General features: G+C 58.6%; 2 protein-coding genes across 4 annotated transcripts in view; one reads left to right on the top strand and one right to left on the bottom strand.

The window, feature by feature from the left end:
• Window positions 1–22,728, top strand: part of RSPH14 (radial spoke head 14 homolog) — an 80,091-nt gene that overhangs the window by 45,487 nt on the left and 11,876 nt on the right. The gene's annotated exons all lie outside the window — the stretch shown is intronic.
• Window positions 1–22,728, bottom strand: part of GNAZ (G protein subunit alpha z) — a 50,892-nt gene that overhangs the window by 26,683 nt on the left and 1,481 nt on the right. The window contains exon 2 of the mRNA XM_026487888.4: window positions 975–2,155. Within this exon, the coding sequence (XP_026343673.1) occupies window positions 975–1,697 (723 nt within the window). The 5' untranslated portion in view covers window positions 1,698–2,155. The remainder of the gene's footprint in view (window positions 1–974; window positions 2,156–22,728) is intronic.

Raw genomic sequence — 22,728 nt, 5'->3', positions numbered from 1 at the left:
TAGCCAAATCCCTCCATGAGACACGGGACCAACTCAGGACCCAGGCATCCTGCCTCCCAAGTCCTGCTATACCTGTGAGCACAGGCTTGGCTGACAGAGCCTGCCAAAAGACGGTCTGGGAGCCCGGCCCGGCACTGAAGAACTTGCCATGCTTGACCTGGAGATGACAGACGAAGCAGCCCCAAGATCTAGGCCCCGGGAAGGCCTCAGAGCACAGGCTATCACCAGCCTCAGGACACAGCAGAGACAGAAGCCCGGAGAGCTGACCAAGGGAGCGCTTTGTGGCTGGCAGACCTGTTCTGGGACTGTCCTGGGGCCTCACCTGGGCACCTGACCCTGGCCCTGCATCATGGCCTGGTCAGCCCCAAGCCCTCTGCTCACAGCAATGCCTCATCAAAGAGCCTGACCTTGCCCATCGGCTGGGATGTTCCCTCTGCCTAGAACCACACATGGCACTGGAGTGGGTACAGGCAGAAGAAGAAGAGGAGCTAGAACCCCTAGAAACCGCACAGTGTGGGGAGCCAGGCAGACCCTGCCCCATGGATGCGGTGTCCTCAGCCCAGGCCCCTTACACCATCACTGCCTGGCACAGCTCTGGAGAGACACCTGGATGCACACAGGGCAGATGAGGGGAGCCCTGCTTGCTGTCTCCATGACCACCCTCCTCCAAGAGGCTGGACTTCCTTGAAAACCTAATGAAAGCCACAGGCCCCCTGAGGGCCTGTCAGGGCACTGAGGTCAGAGTGGGACCTGTCCATGCTAGAGTGGCCACCAAGAGAGCTAACAGCAGGCGCTAGAGTGCCCACAATAGCCACCACGCTCCACACCATGCTCCCAGGACAGCACCTCACTGGAGCCCCCACGGCTCCCCTTTGACTGCAGCCTCTCTTACCTGGCCCATACCCTCAAGCCCACCCACTTCCCAGGAGCCAGTGGTGGCGGAAACAAGCAGAGCAAAAGCCCGGCACACTCACCGTCTGGTTGTCCTCGTAGAGTTTCAGGTCGTAGCCACTAAGCTCCACACAGAAGATGATGGCTGTGACACCCTCGAAACAGTGGATCCATTTTTTGCGCTCCGACCTCTGCCCGCCCACATCCACCATCTTGAACGTGAGCTCCTTGAAGGTGAACTTGTTCTCCACTATGCCCGTGGTCATGTCCCGGGAGCGCAGAATGTCCTCGACAGTGGGGATGTAGTCGGGCGCGGCAATGCGCTCCAGGTCATTCAGGTAATAGGCCGCGTTGTCCTCCAGGTGGTACTCACTGGAGCGGCCGAAGCAGGCCTGCGCCCCGGGGTCGGCCCACAGCCGCCGCATGACGCCCAGCAGCTCGGGGGTGATCTCGCCCTTGCTCTCCGCAGGGCCCGTCAGCGCGAAGAGCTGGACAGCGTCGTAGGCGCGGTCCGGGTTGTGGAAGTCGATCTTGAGGGCGGCCAGGGCGCGGATGATGCGGGTCAGCGAGTCAATGGCGTTGTAGATGATGAGGGGCTTGTACTCCTTGCAGGCCTCCAGGTTGAAGCCCCCGCTGTGGATGATCTTCATCTGCTTCACGATGGTGCTCTTGCCCGAGTTGCTGGTGCCCAGCAGGAGCAGCTTGATCTCGCGGCGCTGCCGCTGGCTCTCTGAGCGCAGATGGCGGTCAATTCTCCGGGACCGCCGCGCCGCCTCTTTCTCCTCTGAGCTTTGCCGACATCCCATGGTCCGGCAGCGGCGGGCCCAGATGCAGAGCACGAGACGGGGCGCTTCTTCCTGTGGCCACGAGCAGGGGACGCTCAGACGCGGGCCAGGGGTGCCCGGCAGACGGAGCCCCGCTGCCCTCGAAGTGCTCAGCGCGGGTGGGGGGGTGAGGCCATGCCACGCTGCAGCCCCTGCCCCAACACCTCTTCTCCAGCTGGCATGGTGATCGCCTGTCACGAGGAGGTGGCTGAGCCCTCCCTCTAGTGACACTCCACCTGCCCAGGCCACTGTGGGGCCCGATATGCCGCCGTCATTCCCTGTCCTCCCGACGGTGGGAAGCTGTACTCTAGCGTCTGCCTAGGCTGCTGCCGTCTGGCTGCCGGTTGCCGTGGCGGTGCTGCTAAGTGCGGCTGGAAGGCCAACCCCCGGTGCCGCGGGCGCTCCGTGCAGCCCCCCTGCCTTGGGCGTCTGCCCTTCACCTGCCAACACAGAGAAGAGGATGAGCCCCCTCCCACTGTAGGCCGGGTAGGAAAGGGATGCCTCAGATCCCATCGGGAAGCAGCCTGGGGAACAGTGAATCAAAGCCCCTCCCTTCCTCAGAACTCTGCTGAATTGTGCCCAAATCCACGGCAAAACAAACGTGCCTGGGAGCTCCGCCCCGCACCCCTCCTGCAAGCCAGTGTGCTTGAAGCCTGGTGCTTGAGGAAAGCGTGCCCAGAGCCATACTAGGACTTTAGCCTTAGGGTTTTTGGAGTGAGGGAGTGAGTCCGGGGCCCTGCCGCCCCTCCCTGCCCACTGGACCCAGCCAACCTCACCCTCCCAGAGCCTGAGTCTCTGGGTCTGGTGGTCATTAGGATTCAATACGGTGGTCTTGTTGTGATGTCCTCTTCCCACCTCCCTCACTATCTCCTGTACCTGCCGGGGCTTTACCCACCTGTGCCACAGCATCAACGGGGCTTGGCTCCTCCTTAGTTTATGGTGGGGTCCCATGCCAGGGTAAATGGGTGATCCCCCCTCACCACCTCTCATGGGAGCTGGGTCACTCCTGCTCTCTCTCAGGGCAGGACATTCACCAGGAGGAGGCTGGCCAGGCCTGGCATTAAGCAGACAGATAGGGAGCAGAGCTAGGCAGAGAGAGGCCCCAGGCTGGGAGCACCACGGGATGGACAGCAGCCTGGCTCCTGGTGGGTGAGGCGGGGGAGGGGGCGGGAAATGGGCTGGGTGGGCTGGGGGATGCAGGGCAGGAACCAGGTGTGGGAGGCAAGCCAGGCCAGAGTATATCTGAGGGCACTGGGAGTTGCCGAGTCCAACACAAGGCAAGGGAGCTGTCCACACGCTCCATGGTCCCAGGCCGTGTCTTTCATGTCCCTACTCCCACCCTGATGGTTGGTAAGGAACAGCTACGCTCACACCCTGGGCAGGGCGTCAGCACCTCAGTGCCCAGCTCTCAGCCAGCCACCCGCTGACCCAGGATGCCTACAAGCTCTTCCCAGGCCTCCCCCAATGACCTATGAGCAGCTGAGCCAGGACCCTCCCCACCAGGGCAGACCCAGAGCTCAGGCTCTGCCCCCACCTGGCAGCCTGCCCTACACAACTCTTGCCTCCTTCCTCCAACCTCTGTCCTGGCCTGGGTGTCCCTGGCAGCCTCCTCATTCTGCCACGGCCAGCGTTCACCCCTCTAATGCCCCCACCCCCCTCGTGGCAGGCCCTGGATGGGAAGGACCCAAGGCCAACAGACCCCGAGAGCCAAGGGCCTCATCTTGTCTCCCCACCCGTCCATGTTCCCAGCTGGCCTCTGTGCCTGCTAGGCCCAGGAATTCTGCTCTGAAGCAGGCCCTGAGGCCTGTTCTCTCCCTGGACCCACCTGCCTCCACAGCCAGGGGCCCTGCAAGCCCCTCTCATGCCGCCTCTCCCCCTTTGGTCAAAACTTCATGTGCCCCCAGTGCTTCCAGGATGATGAGTCTCATCCCAGCTGTGTGGCCTGGGCACTGGACTCCACGTCACAGAGCCTGTCCCTCACTGGTCACAAGCATCTGTTCGAGGCAGAGTGTTCAGTGCAGGGCCTGGAACCCAGCCAGGGGCAGCCAGTACCCCACTGTCCTCATTACCTGTGAGTGTCCCTTAGAACCAAGCACAGCCCGTGTGCTAAGTCCCCATCCCCTGGGGGCCTGGGAGCCATGCAGTACCCTGCACACCATGGGCACTCAATGAGCACTGGTGGCAGAGAGGAAGGGAAAGACTCAGGCGTGAGGAGGCTGAGGAACTTCGCCGTTTCCCCATAGTCCCATTGGACTGCGGGTGGGGGACACGCAGGCCGTGTACCCACTGTGCGAGCAGAGGTCAGGGAAGGAATTCAAGCAGCAGTGAGTTCTGGGCTGTGGGATTATAAGGGTTTTTCTTCTTCTTCTTTGCATTTTACCGTATTTCCTGTATCTTCTTGAATGGACTTTTGTTATAAGAGAGGTTTGTAAACGAGTGTCAGAGCACTAACAACACCCTGTCTCTCATGCCACCCCAGGCTTGCCTCTCTCCACCCTGGACTGTGAGAGTGTGGAACAGGGACCCCGTGGCTGCTTCCTTGGCCCTGCTGATGACCTGGCGGCCCTTCAGGTGTAGAAAGGAGTCCAAAGTCCCCAGCAGCCACCCAGGGCACCTGGGGCCCTCCCTGCCAGTGCCCTCCCTCCTGAAGGAGCAACCACGCACCAAGTCTCCATGTCTCGAGCACCCTGCAGTGACCCCACTCTTGGGACATGGTCTAGCCCAGCCAGGTGACACGGCTTGGGGTCGTGCAGGCCAGTCCCCTGCCTCCATGCAGAGCTGCACCCAAACGGACCAAGCATCGGCCGCGTCCTCCCAGTGCCACACATGATGGCCCTGCGGCCAGATTCTTCCCAAACCCAAATCCCTCCCAAACCCAATCCCTCCCCTTGCAGCTTGGGCCTGGGGAGCCTGCCAGCCTCAGCACATGCTGTCCTCTGGAGGCTAGCTCGGTCACCCGGGGCTGCTGCTCGTCGGTGGCCCCTCGCTTCGCTCCTGTACCAGAATTCTACCTGTTCTTCACAGGCCAGCTCACGCACGGCTGCCACCTGCCAGTGGTGTGCCCTGTCCCCACCTGTGGCTTGCGCCTCTCTCCACTGTGTCCTTCCTTTCTCTGGTCCCTCCTGCCAGGCTGGGGTTTTCTTAGAAAAATAGTGATGCCCTTACCAAACATCAAAAAAAAAAAATTCACTTAAAATGGGTCAAAGACGTAAAACTATAGCACTCTTAGGAGAAAGCATAGGTCAAGAGCTACGTGACACTGGATTTGACAATGATCTCTTGGAAATGACACCAAAGGCTACAGGCAACAAAAGAGACTGCATAAAAATTACAAAATTTTGTGCATAAAAAGGCACTATCAACAGGTAAAAAGGCAACCTACAGGTTGGAAGCAAATACCTGTAAATCACATGTTGGATAAGGGGTTAATATCTGGAATACACGGAGCAGTAAACCTCAGCAGCAAAACAAACCACCTGACTGGAAACTGGGGGAAGGACTTGAACGCACATTTCTCCGAAGAAGATAAACACATGGCCAATAAGAGCATGGCAAGCTGCTCAGCATCACTGACGGGGCGATGCAGACCGAAACCACGGTACGGTACCTCCTCGCTCCTAGAAGCACGAGCGCGACACTTTAAAACAACAGCAACAACAACAAGAAAAGAACAAACAGAAATTGGCTCCTTTGTGCACTGTTGGTAGAAATATAAAATAATACAGCTGCTATGGAAAACTGTAGGGTGGTTCTTCCTCAAAAAATTAAAAATAGAATGACCAGAAATTCCACTTCGGGTATCCGCCCAAAAGAATGGAAATCAGGGTCTTGGAGAGATTTCTGTGCCCCTGTGTTCCTAACAGCAGCATCCACAATAGCTAAGAGGTGGAAGCAACCCCAGCGTCGGCTGGCGATGAGTGGACAGGTAAAAGGCACACACAGAGGAATATCATTCGGCCGTAAAAAGGAAGGACACCTGCTACAACCGGGACGAACCCTGAGGACTTCCCACTCAGTGAAAGACGCCAGTCACAGAAGGACAAACACTACGTGACTCTATGTATATGAGGTCCTCAGGGTCGTCAAATTTCATAGAAACAGATGCACAGCATTAGTAATGTGTTTAAAACCACTGAACTATAAACTTAAAAATGGTTAAAATAGTAAGTTTTATATTATGTCTATTTTAACACCAAAAAAAGGTCTTGTGGGTAAGCTACCTCAAAAATAAAAACAGTGAGGAGGCCACGTGGTACAAGAGACAGAGGCAGGCCCCCTGCCTGGTCCTGGCTTTCCCCACTGGTGGAGGGGCACTCGGGGCCCACATCATCCATTCTGTGGACTGGAATCCTGACTGATGGCCCCCAGCTGGTACCCAGATTCGCCCACCAGCCTTCAGTCCAAAGCCGCCCAGTCCAAGGAGGTGTGACTTGTGTTTGGCCATGTGGTCCTCGACCAGTGCGGCTGCAAGGCAATGTGGGAGTAAAGGGGAAGGAAACACAGCCAGGAGGCGATCGTGCGCACCGGGCCAAGTCTAGGAGCTTCTGCCATCCGTATGGGGCAGCCACCAACAGTCATATCCGAGGTGGGCCCCTCTCTTAGAGGCACCCTCTTCTTTCAGATCACCAGAACCAAACAAGCAGAAGGCCCACTCAGAATTCTCCCTGCAGCTCTGCAGGGCTCAGCCACGTCCCAGGGCGTATCAGTGCTCAGTGCCTTGGAACTGGTGGTGGGGACTGGGCTGTGCACCGATACAGGAAGGGAGGCCTGAGAACAAGAGTATTTGCCAAGGTCCAAATGGGACCTCAGCACAGTCCCATTCTGAGGCTCAGCTTCTTTGCCTTTATGTGAGGTTCCTGCCAGTCCTACCTCCTACCTCCTAGGACTCCCCCAGTCAGCCCAGAGACAAAGGGCCAAGGGCTGGACGACCACATTGTTCCCTCGTTCAGTAACTGCTCACCGGTCCCCAGGGCCTGATACCCACAGTCCCCCCACCACAGCGCTGCCGGGTCTGGCTGGAAATTACTGAGGAATGGGTGAGGGAAAGAGTGTATCAGGCAGAGGAAGGGCATGTGCAAAGGCCCTGTGGGTGAGGGGAGAGACGAACCATGGTGTGAATGGGGAGGTGAAGGAAGGTCAGAGTGGCTGGACAGAGAGGAGAGTCCCAGGTGAGAGGAGGAGGCAGGGTCGATCAGAGGCGCCGATTGTGAGGGTGCGTAGTTGTGACCCTGTGGTTGAGTGTGTGTGTGTCTGGGGTTGCACACATGCAGAAGTGTATGTGCTGCTTACAGGACGGCATAGGTGTGTATGCACCGGTCTAGGTATGCACCCGTGTGCAGGTCCACGGACCTGTACGGAAACGTGCAAGTGCGTGCACAAGCCTGTGTGCAGCTGCATGTGGGGGCAGAGGAGGTATGCGCCACAGTGTGGAGCCGGGCTGAGGTGCGTGAGAGTCAGGGGTTCCTTACCACCTAGCGGAGCTGGGGCTTTGAGCCTGGCACCTGGGCTGGGGGGGGCAGGCCCTGCTAGATGAAGCAAAGACCCATGGCTGAGTTTACACAGGTGGAGGGAGATGAGAATCAGAGCAAAGGCAGCAAATGAACTGTGATGGAGAAGGTGCCAAGCTGCCCACGAGTAGGGTCAGGGGTGCTCCGGTGAAGGGTGCAGGTCTATGAAGTGGCAGGGCCTGCTTCCTGACAGGTGACAGAGCAGGTGGTGAGGGGAGTGGAACTGCTGGTTCAAAGGCCCTGAGGTGAGAATGTGCTTGGCCCGTCTGAGGGACAGGAAGGAAGGTGGGTAGATGGCGTCGAACGTGAGGGGCTGGCAGTAGGACGCCCCTGTAAGAGCTCCGGCTTTTGCTCTGAGTGAGCTGGAAGCCAGCCAGGGTTTGAGCGAGGAGTGCCCTATGTATGAATAGAACGGGGCGGGCTCCTGCGTGCAGCTATCCGGGCGACAGCAGCAGCGTGGGCAAGGGCTAGGGGCGGGGGACACACATGCTGTATGATGGACAGTGCCTGGTGACAGAGCAGCGGTAGGGTTCAGGGCACCCCAGGGTCTGACCAGCAGACTAGGAGTGGGGCCATTCTTGGAGAGGGGACGCTGGGAGGAAGTGGCAGGTGTGCCACGGCTCTTGATAAGCTCCGTCATGGCCCCTCATGGGTTTCCCTCACTCACCTACCCACTTGCCTGTGTACCTCAAGGCTGCAGGATGCGATCCCCAAACCCAGAGCCTATTCAGGGACCCCTTGACTAAAAGCTGCTCCACTGCCTGCAGCCTCAAGGCCAGAGACTTGAGCACGCACTCCTCCTATTCCCTTTAAGACCTTCCCTGCCCTGCCCCCACACCCCCGACCCTGGTCCCTGCTCACCGCCTGACAGGCCCAGCCCGTCCTCATGTCTCACTGCCCCCTTCCCCCAGACATGACCCTCTCAAGTCTCCATTCATGTCACAGATGCCAGGTAACAGCCCTGAGCCAGGGGGTGGGGAGTACGGGGCTGCCACCCCTCTGGGGCCTTTCGACTCTCTGGTGCTCTGTACCCTGGATGCCCTCCATGCCAGGCCATGTCTCTCCCCAGGCATGCCCCAAACGGCCTGGCACAGAGCTTCGGCCATGTACACTCGTGTCCACTACTGTCCCCGCTCATGGCTGAGTCAAGGACCAGGGCGGAGCAGGGCAGAGCCAGGCTGTGTGACACCAGCCCCTTCTGGGCCCTCCCCCCAGAGAAAGAGAGCTCGGAGCCAAGGTCACCAAGGTGTTGCTGCCCAAGCCGGGCTAAGCCAGAGGGTCTCCAGGGAGAGCAGACGGCTTATCAGCTTACAGGGCTGGAGAAGGCCCGGCCTTGGCGGGCGGGGCTTGCTTGTCACCAGGCACCCACTTCCTTAGAGGGAGGTGGAGACAAGAAGCCAAGCCCCTCACTCTGTGGACTCCTCCCTACCCAAGGAAAGCCTTCTCCACGCTGAGTCCCCGACCATCAGAAAGGGGTGAGGCAGGGAGGGGAGTCTGGCTCCACTGAGGAGGCAGGCCCACAGCTATATTGAACGGAGAGAGAGGCACTGTCATGTCTGGCGCCCAAGCAGAGGCCACTCAGATGGCCAGCTGTGGGGTGGGGGTCGGGGGAGCAGGGGTAGAACCCCAGAGGCAGAGGGCAGCCCGGGTTTCAGGGCCAGCAGGCAGGGTGAGACCACATACCCAGGGCGCCAGCGGGCCCCGAGTCTCCCGCACACACGCCCCAGCCTGATGCGCCCTGGAGTGCTCAGCCCCCGTCAGTGTGAGGGTCATCAGTCCGAGGTCCTGGCCTCTCCGCTCCCCACAGCTGCCTGGCCATCGCCCCCCACCCCGGAGGCCAAGCATCAGCCTGCCTGGGCAGGGCTGTGACTCAGCACTACTGGCCCCTGGCCCCACACCCCGCCCCAGCTTGCTCAGACACCTTCCGCTCTGGCAGCGGCCGCTCTCCCACCTGCCAGCTCCACCTTGGCACCCAGCAGCTGCTCTGTGGTGACCTGGAGCGGAAGGAGGTTGGAGGCCCAGCCCGGGTGTCCGTGACCTCAGGCCCTGCCTCACATAAGGGACTCTGGGCAGAGCAGGGAAGGTCCTGCCCCAAGTCCCAGTAGGCCCATGTCTCGGGGTCTGCAGGCACGGGCAGGAGGAGAGGCATGTTGGGGTCCACACACCTCTGCTGCTGGCCTTGGGTTGGCCTCGGCTGGCAGGTCAGAAGGGGTTCCCATGGCCTCCTGGGGCCAAACCCACCCATGTCATTTCCATCTTCTTTTAGAGAGTGGGCCCCCCCCACCCCGCCCTCCGGAACCGCTGTCCCTGCGTCAGCTCCCACTGTGGCTCTATTTTAGAAACATAAGGTCCGGAAAAGCCTCTGCCTGCACGGTCACTGATTATCGGTTTTCCTCCCCTCTTAGTAAGGAAGCGTTTCCCACTGCCCTTTCATGCCTGGCGTCCTGGAATCTGGTGTTCTATTTTCCAGTCGACATTTGTGCTCCCTCTTTCCTGCCTGAGTGTCGTGCGTCAGGTTCCTTGTCTGCACCTCTCTTTAGGTCTTCCCAGAGCCCAACCTGGACCTACAGGGGTCTTCCTGGTGGCTCCTGTGTGATCTCGGATAAGCCGATGTCCTTCCCCGACCGGTTCTTCTGCTGGTTCAGACTTCCCTTCCTTCTCAGCTCCTCGCCTCTTCCCAGTCTGAACACAGCAAGGCCCCAGCTAGTCCATCTGCCTTTCCAGCACCGCTGTACCCACCCGCCAGCACCCTACAGTGTCACTGGCCCCGTCCATACACGTCACCCTAATGGTCTGGTTGGCAGCGCCCCACAGAATCTTCCTGGCGCCGTTTCTTTGTGTCCTTGGACCACCAGGGACAGCTGCGGGCTGGGCCTGGGGAGGGTCTGTCCCAGGGAAGCTGGGTGTAGTGGAGTCAGGGCCAGAGCTTGGCTTCACTTTCCAAGTCCACACTGTGCTTCCTCGGGCTGTTGGGGCCACCAGGAGGAGAAGGTGCCCCACAGCCAAGGTGGGGGACACAGTCGGCACCTCTGTCACGCATGGGTCAGCCCGCCCGGGTGCCTGCCTGTCCTCACACACACGTGTCCTGTTGAGCTGGCCTCACCACGTAGCCGGGAGATGGGCATGACCATCTGAGGGAGGAGCTAGGGTCTGAGGAGCAGGGGAACTGAGCCTGCAGAGCTCAGCTTGCACGGGACCCTCTGACTCCTGTCCCCGCAGCAGCCTGCCCACCTGCTGTGACTTCCTCAACATTTCCCTTTAAATTGACTTGCACTTTATTCTTTTTTTAATGTTTTTTTATTACATTATGTTAGTCACCATACAGTACAAAATGGATGTACTTTAAAAAGAACTTCATATTCCTACTTAAACGGAAAACTGGAGTCACCATAGGCAGAAGTAACCTAAGCTATGAGCTGGTGTCGCTGCTGCTCTTGGGGACGCACCTGCGGAAGGGCCGGAGGAGGGCTCGCTGTTTGTTAACCGGGATTAGCGCACTGGACGGTGTGAGAGTCACACTGGCACCAAACGGAGATTTTCTCCTTGAAGGAAAGGGATTGAGAGAGAAATGAAAAAGGATTACCCCCCTCACGGGGAGGCTGGGTGTTGCTTACAGCTGTGGCCTCAGGCCACCTTGTATGATCTGAGGATAAGGAAACCCGAGCCCGGGGTCCTCTAGCTGGGACCCTTGGGGCGGAGGCAGTGGGGCTGGAGTGTTAGCCCTGCATCCCTGTCCTGACTCAGAGGCTGTCTGTCATCTCAGAAAAAGGCGCCATCCCAACCTGTCGCCTCCTCTTCTGCTCAGTTGCATTTGTCTGTTCATCAGGGCACCCTCTGTCGCTTCTCCTGTCACTAAATGACCTAGAACGAGGCTCAGTGGGCATCTGCACCCAGGCCTGAGGCCCTCTACCCTCAGATCCAAATGGTCAATCAACCAACCACTGGGCCCCAAAGGAGCATCACTGTGCCCTCTGGAAATCAAGCCTGGGGTGTGGAGGCTCTGCTCTGGACTTGGGGATGGGGTGGGGGAGGGGTGGAATAAGCCGAGTCTGCATTGAGGAGCTCGGGTTCTGGATGGGGAGGCTGTGAGCATGTAAGTCTGTGAGGCCATTTCTGAGAAAAGGACAGCACTGTGGAGGAGAGGGTGCAGAGGCATGTGGCAGGAAGGTCCAGGGAGGTGACACTGGATAAGACACAATTATAAGAAGCTGCTGTCATGCGAGGGTGGGAGGGGGTCAGAGCAGGAGGCAGGCAGGGTGGGGACATCTGAGGGGACACTGCCCCAAGTGCTTGGTTGGGCAGCAGAAGACCCTGCCCAGCGTAGGCCCAGCTCAGAGCAGGCCCAGCCAAGCCATATCCTTCCCATGATTCCCTGGCGAGTGGCTAGCGACGGCTGCCATGGCGGGGACCAACCCCCCAGGGGCCCGAAGGCAGGAACTGTCCCCGTTGAGACCCTATTTCTCCCACGGAAGTGCCTTTGGTGGGGAGTGCGTCAACCCACACCCAGGACCTACGGGCAGTCTGCTGCCGCCCCCTGTGTGGGATGCTGGACGTGTGAGTTCACCCGAAAGGCTGGCAAAGCAAGGCCAGGGAGTGAGGCTGAATGCGCCACGTCTCCCTCACACGTTAGAGCTCGTGGGCCTGACCGACATCACGTATGGCAGAATCTGGGTCGGCCCATTCCAAATGCTTGGGTGGTTTCTGACACAACAACACATACTTCTGGACTAAAAAGCCGTATCTTCTTGAGGAGATAAAAGCCCCTGCTTGCCTTGATGCCAGTAACACCGGATGGGGGCAGGGACAGCCACCCTCTTAGGAGCTGCCCTTTGGGGAAAGCCGGCTTCCACATCCCACCTCTTTCTTCCTGTGACCCCTGCCACAAAGCCAGGTCCTTGCCTCCCTGGCTGTGTCTCCTGTTCCCCACGCCACAGTGCCCTGCCCCAGCCCACCCCACTGAAAACATTCCCCTGCGAGGCGAGGCAAGAGCCTCCCTCCCTGTGACGACTCCCTGACCGCTGCAGCCCCCGGCAGCCCCCTCAGAGCCTGAAGGACTCAGTGGTGACTCGCCCCCTGGCCCTGTGTGATCTGCAGCTAAGTGTCGTGTGCCACTAGCTCAACACTGGACTGGACTGGACTTCACCCGGGGAGAGTCCGGCAGGGATGCCCAGCACTGGCCCTTCCTCACTTGGCCTCTGGGTCGCTGGCTGCCCAGCAGGTGCCTGCCCTGAGCACACCCACCATGCCCTCGGGTTGGTCTGGCCTCCTGCTCGAGGCCCACCTTACCCACCCTCTCCCTCTCCATTGCCAGCTCTGTAAAGATGTGCAGAACAGATGGATGGGTAGATGGACGAACACCAAAAATTACTGGTTCACAGCTCTAAAGCTTCCCAGAGCTCCCTTCTGAGTGTGTTACCTCACATGACCTTGCCTGGGGGCCTGCGTGGAGGGACTACTGCTGTCCACTCTGGGCCCCTAGGATCCCTCTGCCTGTGCCCACCCTCCCCCAAATGCCCCAGGGCATCTTACACCCCACCCCAAGCTGAAGGCAAGATCCTCCTGCGCCCTCCTGCCTCCCCCTCCTGCCACCCCGGGGCAATTCAGCCTGCCCCTTCCTGCCCCAGCCAGCTTGGGCCCCACCCCAAACCCTATCCCAATAGTTTCTCATCCTGCCAAAAATAAGACAGGAGCTGGGGGAGGGTGTGGGGGGAGACAGTGTATCTCTGCACCCTGACCCTCCTGCCCTGTGTACTGGCATCTCCTGGGCCCCCTCAGGCTGAGAAACCCCACGCGTCCCTGTAAATTGCTCCTGGCCTCTCCCCTGGAGTCGTCCTGAGGAAGGGGCTTCCAGGTTGGCCTTTCCAGGAGGGAGCTCTCCAGTGTGGTCAAGCATCCCCTTCCCCAGCCCTTATCTATCACAGACCCATGTTTTACAACCTTTCCAAGTAGAGGGACCTACCCCTCCCTGTTCTAATGTTAAAACAACAACAACAAACCAACCCTGTTGATTCTACCATTATTACAGGTATATTTTTAAGATCTGTTAATGACCAAAAGTTGCCACCAAAGTTGGGACTGCTGGCTGGCTGGCATACTGAAACATGCCTTAAAGCAGGGAGTCATAAGAAATGATAATATGAACTTTCAACATTTTAACTTAAAACAGATAATCATACACTCCTTCACCAGTCTTGGGGGCGGGCCATCTTTTCTCAGAGCACAGGCTCACTTACTGGAGCTGCTGTCACTGTTCCTTTCCAACCATAGCACACTGCGTGTGACATCCAGTTGACTTTCTCCATGCAGCGTGCGGTGGCAAAGTAACCGGGACCCGAATCCTAGCTTGTCATGGCTCTGTCCCCAGGCTTACCATTGTCTTGCCCACACCAAACCCAACCACAGATTTACTGAGGCTTTCCAAAGCATCCACTGAGTTTCCGCAGAAGTCCTCCTTACATTCATATTTCATCAGTTTATACGGTAGTCAAGGGCGCAGTCACAGTGACAAGCAGGGCTGGCACACACAGGTTTGGGCCAGACACCACTGACTCCAAGGCGTGGGAGCCAAAGTGCAGGGCACACTCCCCTGTGAGAACAGAGCACGCCCATTCATCCAGTGAGTGTTGGTGACAGGGGTGAGAGGGTTTCTGAGCACCAAGCTTTCTATAAGGTTTGTAAATGACTCTGCATTTCATTTATCACAATGGTTTCTTTGAAAAAATGGGAGCATGTGCACACGCGAGACACTTCAGAGCTGGGGAAACACGGTTCTCTGCAGCCACCCCACAGCCACCAGGGCCCCGGCCACTGGGTTAGCTTATCCATGTCCCCCCAGCCGGCCCGACTCGCCTGGCACCGGCAGACCCACAGCAGGGCTCTCCTTAAAAGCAGCCCCTCTTTCTTGGCCCTTCCTAGCTCCCTGCTTATTTCAGAGCCAGAGTCCGGGGGGATGGGTGAAGGACCGAGGTTGGGTGCGGAGTGTCCCCAGCTGCAGAGAGGCCCTGACAAGTGGCTCTGCCCCAGCTGGGCAGCCTTTTGGCCTCAGGGTACTGCTGAAGATGAGCAGGGAGGCCCCTCCCTGCGGCCCCATACTGTCCTGTGGCTCTGGACGCCCGCAGCCGCGGGTCCAGCCTTCTGGCCCACAGCGTGAAGGCTGACCCGACGAGATGTGATAGCATGGCCTGAGGAGCACTGACTCAGGAGGAAATCAGGCCAGAGGTTTCTCTGAGCCAGGAGTAAATAAATAAATAAAAACGGAAAGGTTCCACAGACAAGGGGCACGGAGGCCCAGACGCGCAGGGAAGACATGTGGCCTTTACTTAAAGCCGACTGGAAGGGGTTGCTGCCTGGGGTGGAGCCTGGCTCCCTGTTTCTGTAGCGAAGCTAACTGCTGACTTTTAGTCAGGCCCAGAAGTACCTGGGTGGAGACTCTGATTTAACCTCACTGGGTCTCTTGCCCTGCAATTTCTGGCCTCTGAGTGTGGTGGCCCAAGATCCCATCCCCTACCCTGGCCAGACCCTCTTTGCTGATGACTCTCAGGGCCAGGCAAGTGCTTGGCTCCTTCCTGAGCCCTTGCCTCCTCCCTGCAGCGCCTTTCTTGTCTTTCCCACCCGGAAGGTGAGCACCACCTCCCCTCTGTTCCCTTTTTCACCTTGCCCTTCCCCACCCTCCTGAACTCTGCGTGCCGTGAATCTGAGGCCCCTGCCCTCCTGTCTGTGCCGGGCCACCCTTAGGAGTCTCCAAGCTGGCAGCAGCGTCTGACCTGTTGATGGGGTTCTCGAGAAGCAGAGCCTGAGATGGAGATTCTTGGGCACGTGACTGGTAGAGGGAGCAAGTTCAGGAGAGAGGGAGGCAGGACGGGGTTGGGGAGGGAACCGGGCAGAGATGTGGTTTCAGATGCCTTTTTGCTGTGGCCTGATCCACGGGCGCTGTGGAGCCTGAATGAAATCAAGGCTGTCCCACCTCGAGGGATAGGACAGGGCCTCCCAGGGCCCAAGGCAGTTCTCCAGCAAGCAGTGCAGCTGGGAGCAGGTAACACTGACATGGTGGGGGACAGTGTGCCAGCAGGAAAGAGGATCTGGGGGCACCTGCGGCGTCTACTGCATGTTCGCCTTCCCTCTGCCCACCCCCCTTCCTTTCTGACAGAACCCAGGGCCTCAGGTCAGGGCTGGGTCTAGCTGGCCTCAGGGGAGCCCTGTGTCTGCAGTCCAGCGACCAGCCCCCAGCCTCTCAATGGGACGGCTACAGTGACCTCTCAGGCAACCTTCTTCTCTCCCAGCCCCCGTACTCTGCTCCCCCAGCAGCCAGGGGATCCTTGTCAAATTATAAGGCAGAGCACCTTTCCTATGCTCAGAACCTTCCCCCGGCCGACCATCTCAGTTCTGAGCCAGAGTCTGGGGCCCCAGGGGGCTCTGCCCCTCCCCTCCCCTGCTGTGCTCCCTCCACTCTCCACCCCTGCTGCATTGCCTCCTGCGGTCTCTCAAGTGTCATCCCACTCTCAACTCAGGGCCTCTGCACAGCCTGTTCCCTCCACCCGGAATACTCTTTGTCCAGCAAGCCAATCCATCCTTTCCCCAAATGGCTCAGAGGTCCCCTCCTCGAGAGGCCACCCTGCCCATCCTATTTATGACTCGCCAAATGTCTCACAACACTGTGTTTTCTAACATGGTGGGTGCGTAACTCCCTTATCACGTTTACTGCCCCCCACCGTGCTTACAGAACGCCAGCTTCACAGGGCAGGGGCTGTTGGTATGTCACCAATGTGTCCCACAGGCCCAGAAGTACCTGACAGGAAGCAGGTGCTGCTAAACCCGCCTCAGCCCTTTGTACTGAATGAGGGAGGGGCCAGCTCCTCACAGGGAGGGGACAGCCCGCTTCGGGGAAAACTTCTGGGAAGTCTTCTAGAAAGGCCCTTGGCCTTCCCCCAGATGGACACCGTAGATGTGTGGCCTTGGCCAACTCTGATATTGCTCTGCCTCTGAGCCCTCGGCCCAGGATGTCCCTTCATCTGATAAGTCCATCGGCACCGGGCTTCTGTTGCTGCCGCTGAAAGCGTGCCCCCATCCCAACTCTAGCCCAGCCTCAAGGCCCTGAGGTTCGCTCACAAGCCCTGGGCCTCACCCTCGGCCTCCCCACCCAGCCCCAGCCTCGCTGTGCCAGTGACAAGATAGAGCCCGGGGCTGCAGCTCACCCTCTGCCCTAGTCCTCGGCAGCCACAGCGGCCATACCCTCCGCACTCCCTCCACACCGGTCCTCCAGTCCTCGCCTGCCCCAGGAGAGCCCCAGAACAGCCGGCAAGACAGGACTAACGCACCCAAGGACCCAGGCCACACAGGCGCTGAGCCCTGTCGAGGAGCTCAAGGAGCTGGGGCAGGGATGATGGGTGCAGTGCGGCTCTGGGGCTTCCCAGAGGAGGCGGGTAGTGTTGGGACACCAGACAGCCCTGTCTGTGCTTCCGCGCCCTCCTCCCTGCCGTGAGGTGGGGCAGGGCTGGGGATGTGCATGCGTACGTGCGTGCTGTTATCATAGAGGAAATCGATGCCTGGCACTGGCCCAGTGTTTAAGGGAAATGAATAGATTTTGGCCGAGGACAAAGACAGTTTGATTAATCAAAAATTGGATAATGGAAGCAACACTCTAATTATTTTTCTTCCCAGCATTTTATCGTGAAATATGTTTGCACAGCATATCAGAGGTAACGGAGTGGGTGAGGGAGGGTGACCACGCTGGAGGAAAGCCCAGCTTGGAGACAGGGCCACTGCACCTCACATGTGCTGATGGGGGCAGGCTGGCGGACTGGCCGGCTGGGGTCCTGCTGGTTACTCCACGGTGCCACAGGAAGCGAGAGGGGACACGCGGTGCAGGCCAGAGGCCGCACACAGCTGGGGGAGCTTGGGTCACAGAAGATGGGGTGGGTAGGGAGGCTTGCTGCCATGGAGGCCAGGGGGGTGTGGAGGTGGGGCACTGCTACTCAGGTCATCAGGACCTGATGGAGCCAGGGTGAAGGGTATGGGTGTCAAGTTCTCCAACCCTTGGTCAAGAAGGGTCTTCAGAAGTCCCTCTGGGCAGTTTGGAGCAATTTCCCATGTTCGCCCTCGCAAAGCCTGGTGAGCCGCCCCATGGCCGAGGTGAGACAGGCCACTGGGCCCCACGGGATGGTCCCATAGTCCTCCCTTGTCACTCTCTCCCTCTCACTGCCACAACACCATTTCTGTGGCCACCTGGGGTCCTAATTCCAGGCAGCCTTCTGGGAGCGCAGCACGAGGCTCATTCAATTGCTCATTCATTGACTCGGGGAGCAGAAAGAAGCTGCCATGGGAAGAGGGGCACAGCGACCTGAGCTGCCGGTTAGACTCAGGATGCTGGCTGAGGGAGCACTGAAGAGGAGGCCAGTCCTCACCTAATCGGTGGGCCAGAGTCGGTGTCTGGAAGGGGCACATAAGAAGAGACGAAGATTGAGCTGCAGCTTCTAGGCGAGAGTGAGGGCGTGGCGGATGGGGTGGGCCAGTCCCCAGCGAACATATCTAAGCCCACCCCTGGTAACATATCTAAGCCCACCCCTGGTAACCACGGTAGGCGGCACTCATCAACCCTGACCACTTTCCCTCTGAGCCATAACTACAGCCTCGGGATCCTTCTCAACGCCGTGTGCTTTGGGCAGCCGCTCACTGGTATAAGAAATGAGAACTACCTGTACCCCTGACCAAGGCCAATTTAAAAGTGAGGACACCGAGGCCCAGTGAGGGCAGAGAATTTACCAGCATCAGCATTATGAGCAGAGCCGGGACTGGAACCCAGGCCTCCCGATTTCCCATCCAGTACTTTTCCCTCTGCACCCAGCTGCTCTGCTGGGCTAATCTTGGGGGCACAGGGGTTATCTGGAAAGGCCACTCAGCCACCACATGGTCATTGCAGACACCATGTTCCTTTCCTACCGCCAGGATCTCATCTTGCTCTCTTAGTACAGTTTTCCATGGACAGGCCTCGTGTCATGACCATGTGAAACCCTCATGTCTGACCAAGGCCCACCCATCGCTGCAGGGCCAGGTGTCAGCCTGAGGCCTCCGGCTTCCAGTGGCAGGGACCTGTGCCTGCGATGGCAGTGTGAGAAGCTAGGCAGCCACCTGCCTTGGCTTGGGAGTGAGCCACCGCTGGGCCTCCCTGGCGCCCAGCCAGCGGTGTCCACCTGTAGGTGGTTTGTGTTTGTCCGCCAAACCTAAAGCCCAAAGACACACCTTTGGGAACCCAAAAGCACAGCCTCTCGGGAGCAGAGGGTTGAGCTAGAGCAGTGGTTCTGCAGTGTGAGGGCTACAGCCACTAGGAAGCCCAGCCCTCTGCATGAAAGTGGCTCAGAAGGTCGTGTTATTCATTGCCCCCTCCAACAGTGATTTGCGGAGACCCTACTGTGGCCAGGCCAGGCTCTGGGGACTGGACTGACGGTGGCAAACGGCAGACAAAGGTCTTGACCTTACAGAGCTTACATTCAGATCCAGGAGAGATGGTAAACAAACACAAATAACTAGAACAGGTGGTAAGTTACACTGAGATGAGCGCTAAGGGGAAAACTAGAGGCAATCGCCCACTTGGGACGGCCACACCGTCTCCCCACGTCTCTGTCTCCTCAACTGTGAAGACCAAACTGAGGTAAAATTCAGCCCCTCCTTGGAGGAAGCGGTAGTGGAGGGATAAAGTGAGCCTCTGCCCCCAGAAGGCACCTGGCTGCTATAATCCAGAGCAGATCCTGCCGCCGCCCCAGTGAGTGCCTGTGTCTGGCTCTGGGGGAAGTGTGCACACCCGAGCCTCCTGTCCTCTGCTCCAACATGGCAACATTTACCTCCATGACTCACAGGGGCACAGGGCCTTGCTGAGGGTGTCAGGGCTCAGGTCCCGGAACCCTGTCTGCAACAGCCTCGATCCCAGGAGTTGGGAGGGCTGTTCAGTGGGGGCAGGGTCTCTTTCTGAAAGCTTTGTTCTGACCACTGCCCGCACAGCCTGGAGAGGCACAGCCAGTTTCTGGGTAGAGGCTGCTGGAAGGAACGCGGGGCTTGACACTGTAAGGCCTCTCCCTGCACCGTGGTTTTTAAGTCTCGCTTCTTAGCACTTTTTGATGGATTCTCCAGGGATGTCTCTAAGAGAGAGTTATACCTTAATTTAGAAGCAAATAACTCAAAACTCTGTGATGTAGCAGGTTCCTTTGGAAAAGAGATGAACTCAAGGAAGCCGTTGTTGTGTGAAGCCACCTGCCACGCTCACCTGGGGCATGCCAATGACTGCCCAGCCCTCGGCCCTCAAGTTGTGCCTCCTGCCCAAGGCCACTGGGGGTCAAGGGACAGAGGGGGAGGAAGTGACACTCACAGGGGGCCAGGGTGAGGCTCACAGGCTGGCTCTGACTGACCCCAGTGGCCCCAAGTGCCAAACACAGCCCACCTGACCAAGGAATGGAAGTGAAGGGGAGCCTTGGTGGCGGGCCCATGGCACTGCCCTCCCAGTGCCACAAGCAGGCTTCATGGGCAGTCCAACAGGGCCCCAGGCCTGGTTTAACGCTCTGCTGTCTTGAAAGGTTTAAAAACTTAACAAGGGCCCCACAAATTATGTAGCTGGACCTACCCATTTGCTTAGTCTGTGCACCCATGCGTACCTCGATGTTTGCCTCTGGAGACCCGGCCTCTCGGGAACACCCTCTTCTGCAGTGCCACCCCCACCCCCGGTCCCCCGCCATGTTAGCATCGTGATTGTGGTCCCACCTCACTTGCTCATCCATCCTTCTCAATCTCTCCTTTCTGGAAGCTCCTCCTCAGCTCTGGAAGCTCTGAGGGTTGAGGGTCCCGAGGCCTGACCCAGCCCCTCTGGACCCACCTACCCCTGATCCCCAAGTGACCTTGGCCAGTCCCTGGCTTCCCACACACCTGGTGCCAAGGACTCCAGGTTTCTACCTCCAGCCTCACTCTCCCCTCTGACCGCCACATAAGGGCCATGTCTACCAGGGTCTAAGCAACTCCCGCCTCTCATGAAGGAGTCTGCGTCTTCCTTCTCTGCCAATGCCACCACTGTCCCTCCAGAGCTGTCCTTGCCTCTTCTCCATCAGCAGGTCCTCTTTAAAATAAATCCCCAACCAACCACTCCTCATGACCCCTACTGTTCCCACTGCCCTGGGTCAGCAGCCTCCTCCCCTCAGTTGCTGTAATGGTCCCTCACGGCCCTCTGGTCTTGCCCCCATGCCCATCAGCCACACGGGTCTTTTAATAGTGGAATTAGTTCGAGTCTCCCCTCTGCTCCAAATCTTCCCAAGGCTTCGTGCCTCACCAGGGCCTGCAGAGTCCTACCTTACCCACTCCGTAAACCACCCCACCCTTTGGGGCTCTGGCTATCTGGCATTCTGGTGAGGACCCCAGCAGCTTCAGTGCCTTTGCACCTGCCACCCTCCCCCAGGTGCTCTTCCTCATCGCTCACAACTCACCCATCGCTCTCCGTGGCACTGTGCTGATGGCCCCTCCACACAGAGCGGCCCCTCACCCTCCCTCTCTGCACTCTCTTCTTTAGTTCTCTTCACAGCACCTACCTTACCTGGCAGTCAGTCACACAGGTGTTGTGCCAGCCCCCCTGGGTCTGCTGGGAGCACCGTGAAGGCAGACACTGCGTCTGTCCTGCTCCTTGCTGCACCCCTGTGCCTGACACAGCACCTAGCACCGCAGGTTCCGGTAAATATTAGTCAAAGGAATGAATGAACGTGCGAACCATTTCTGTCTCCTCGGGCTCTGTGCGGACGGCTGACATCCCCTGTGTGCTCCAGGAGCCATCAGACAGTCCCTGTGGTTAGTACCTGTCAGTTCACTCCTGTGAAGCGTCTCTCCTGCCAGTGTGGACATGTGTAAAGGGGCCAAACGCATAGGGAGGACCCATGCAGGGATGGGGCAGGGAACTCTTGGCTCTGTTTTATGAATGAAGACAAAGACACTCAGTCAGGACGGAGCTGGGCTGGGGGTGACCCGGGTCTTTGGAGGCCTGACCTGGGCCTGACCCGGGTCTTTGGAGGCCTCGACTGGAGCCCCCCCCCCGCCGCCTGGGAGAGTCTGGGCCTTCCCATGTCATTCCCTGGTCTGCCTAAGCTGTGTCAGGCCACACGCTGGGGCTGACCCCCAGCATCTGCCCTGATGCCTCTATCCATTTCCTTTTGCCGTCTTCCCTGCCAACCACAGTGCCTGCTGGCCTGCTCCTGGAGGCTGTTACCCCAAGTTTCCTTCCTGGGGTTGTGGGAGAGCAGTGTGCTAATCTACCTCTTCCAGAGCTCCTGCAAGCCCAGCCATGGTCAGCAGCAGCGAGAACGCCCTAGAGCCACACGGCATTTTAGGTCTTCTGAGGGCTAGCAAAGGGCAGGCTGCCTCATCCTCACGTCCAGGGAAGGAAGGCGCGCACACACTGTCATCACATGTGTGTACACATGAGAAGAACCACACAGCTAGGCTGAGGCTGCGAGGCCACACCCTGAGTGTCAGGCCAGCCTTCCTACCATGCGGTTCTCCATCCCACTAGCCTCCTACAGGGGCTCTGGGCAGCCTTGCCAAGCCTACCTGGTAACCCAGAAGTTCCTGGAATCACCCTAGAAGCTCCTGAGATCTGGACCAAGGAGTTCCTGAGACTCAGGAAACAGAAGAGCTGAGAAGTTGGGGGCAGAGGGAGGGATTCACTCCGTGTCCCAAATCTAGAGTCCCACAGCAGGCCCCCAGAATGTGGCCTGGTGAAAGGCACAAGAGTGAGGCGGCTCCATCCCTCTGGGCATAGTCTGTGCCCCCACGTGGGCAGACAGGCCCTGGTCTCACTGCAGCAACATGGGCCTTGGCCAAAAGCGGCAAGTGCGTGTTTGGCGGTTGGGGGGGGGGGTGAAGAGTGAAAACATCCCTGGGAGTGAGCAAGCAAGCAGATCTAGGGCAGAAAGTGACACCGGCCTTCCGAGGGGGAGGGACTACGTCTTATTCACCTCCTGTCACAAAAAAATCAACGTCTGTTAGAGGAACACAGAAGAGTTTTAAATCAAATGCCAGGGTCTTGTCCTTGGAGCACGAGGAATGCTGAAGGCACACCACTTCTTCTGAGCACCCATGAGATCAGCCCCTAAATGGAGGCTCCCAAACCTCCTTGATTACTGTTCACAAACGTCCGCACCCCAAAGGGGCAGAGTCACCAGCTAAGTATCATTCTCCATCCCGGCTAGGAAGGGGGCCAGGCTGTTGGTTACCCAGTACCCTGGCCTTGCCCATGAGACAAGGTGCTTGGAAGGGGAGTCCTAGGCCACAAGGAGCCCCCTGGAATCTTTCAAGCTCTTCCCCAGACCCACCCCAGCTCCTAGGTCACAGAGCTGCTCCCTTCTACAGATGAAGAACCTGTGGTCTCCCTCGAATAGTCACAGCTAACAAGCAATGGGGAGCTCTGTGTCCCCGGCTCCTTCAGCCCATGCGTCCCCCACCCACCCTTCCCGCCACACCACCCATGCTTTCCCAAGCACATCCTA

This window comes from Ursus arctos, unplaced genomic scaffold, assembly GCF_023065955.2.
Source record: "Ursus arctos isolate Adak ecotype North America unplaced genomic scaffold, UrsArc2.0 scaffold_34, whole genome shotgun sequence".
NCBI classification, from domain to species: Eukaryota; Metazoa; Chordata; class Mammalia; order Carnivora; family Ursidae; genus Ursus; species Ursus arctos.
The sequence above is the reverse complement of the archived record's forward strand: the minus strand, read 5'-3'. Positions and strand labels throughout refer to the sequence as shown.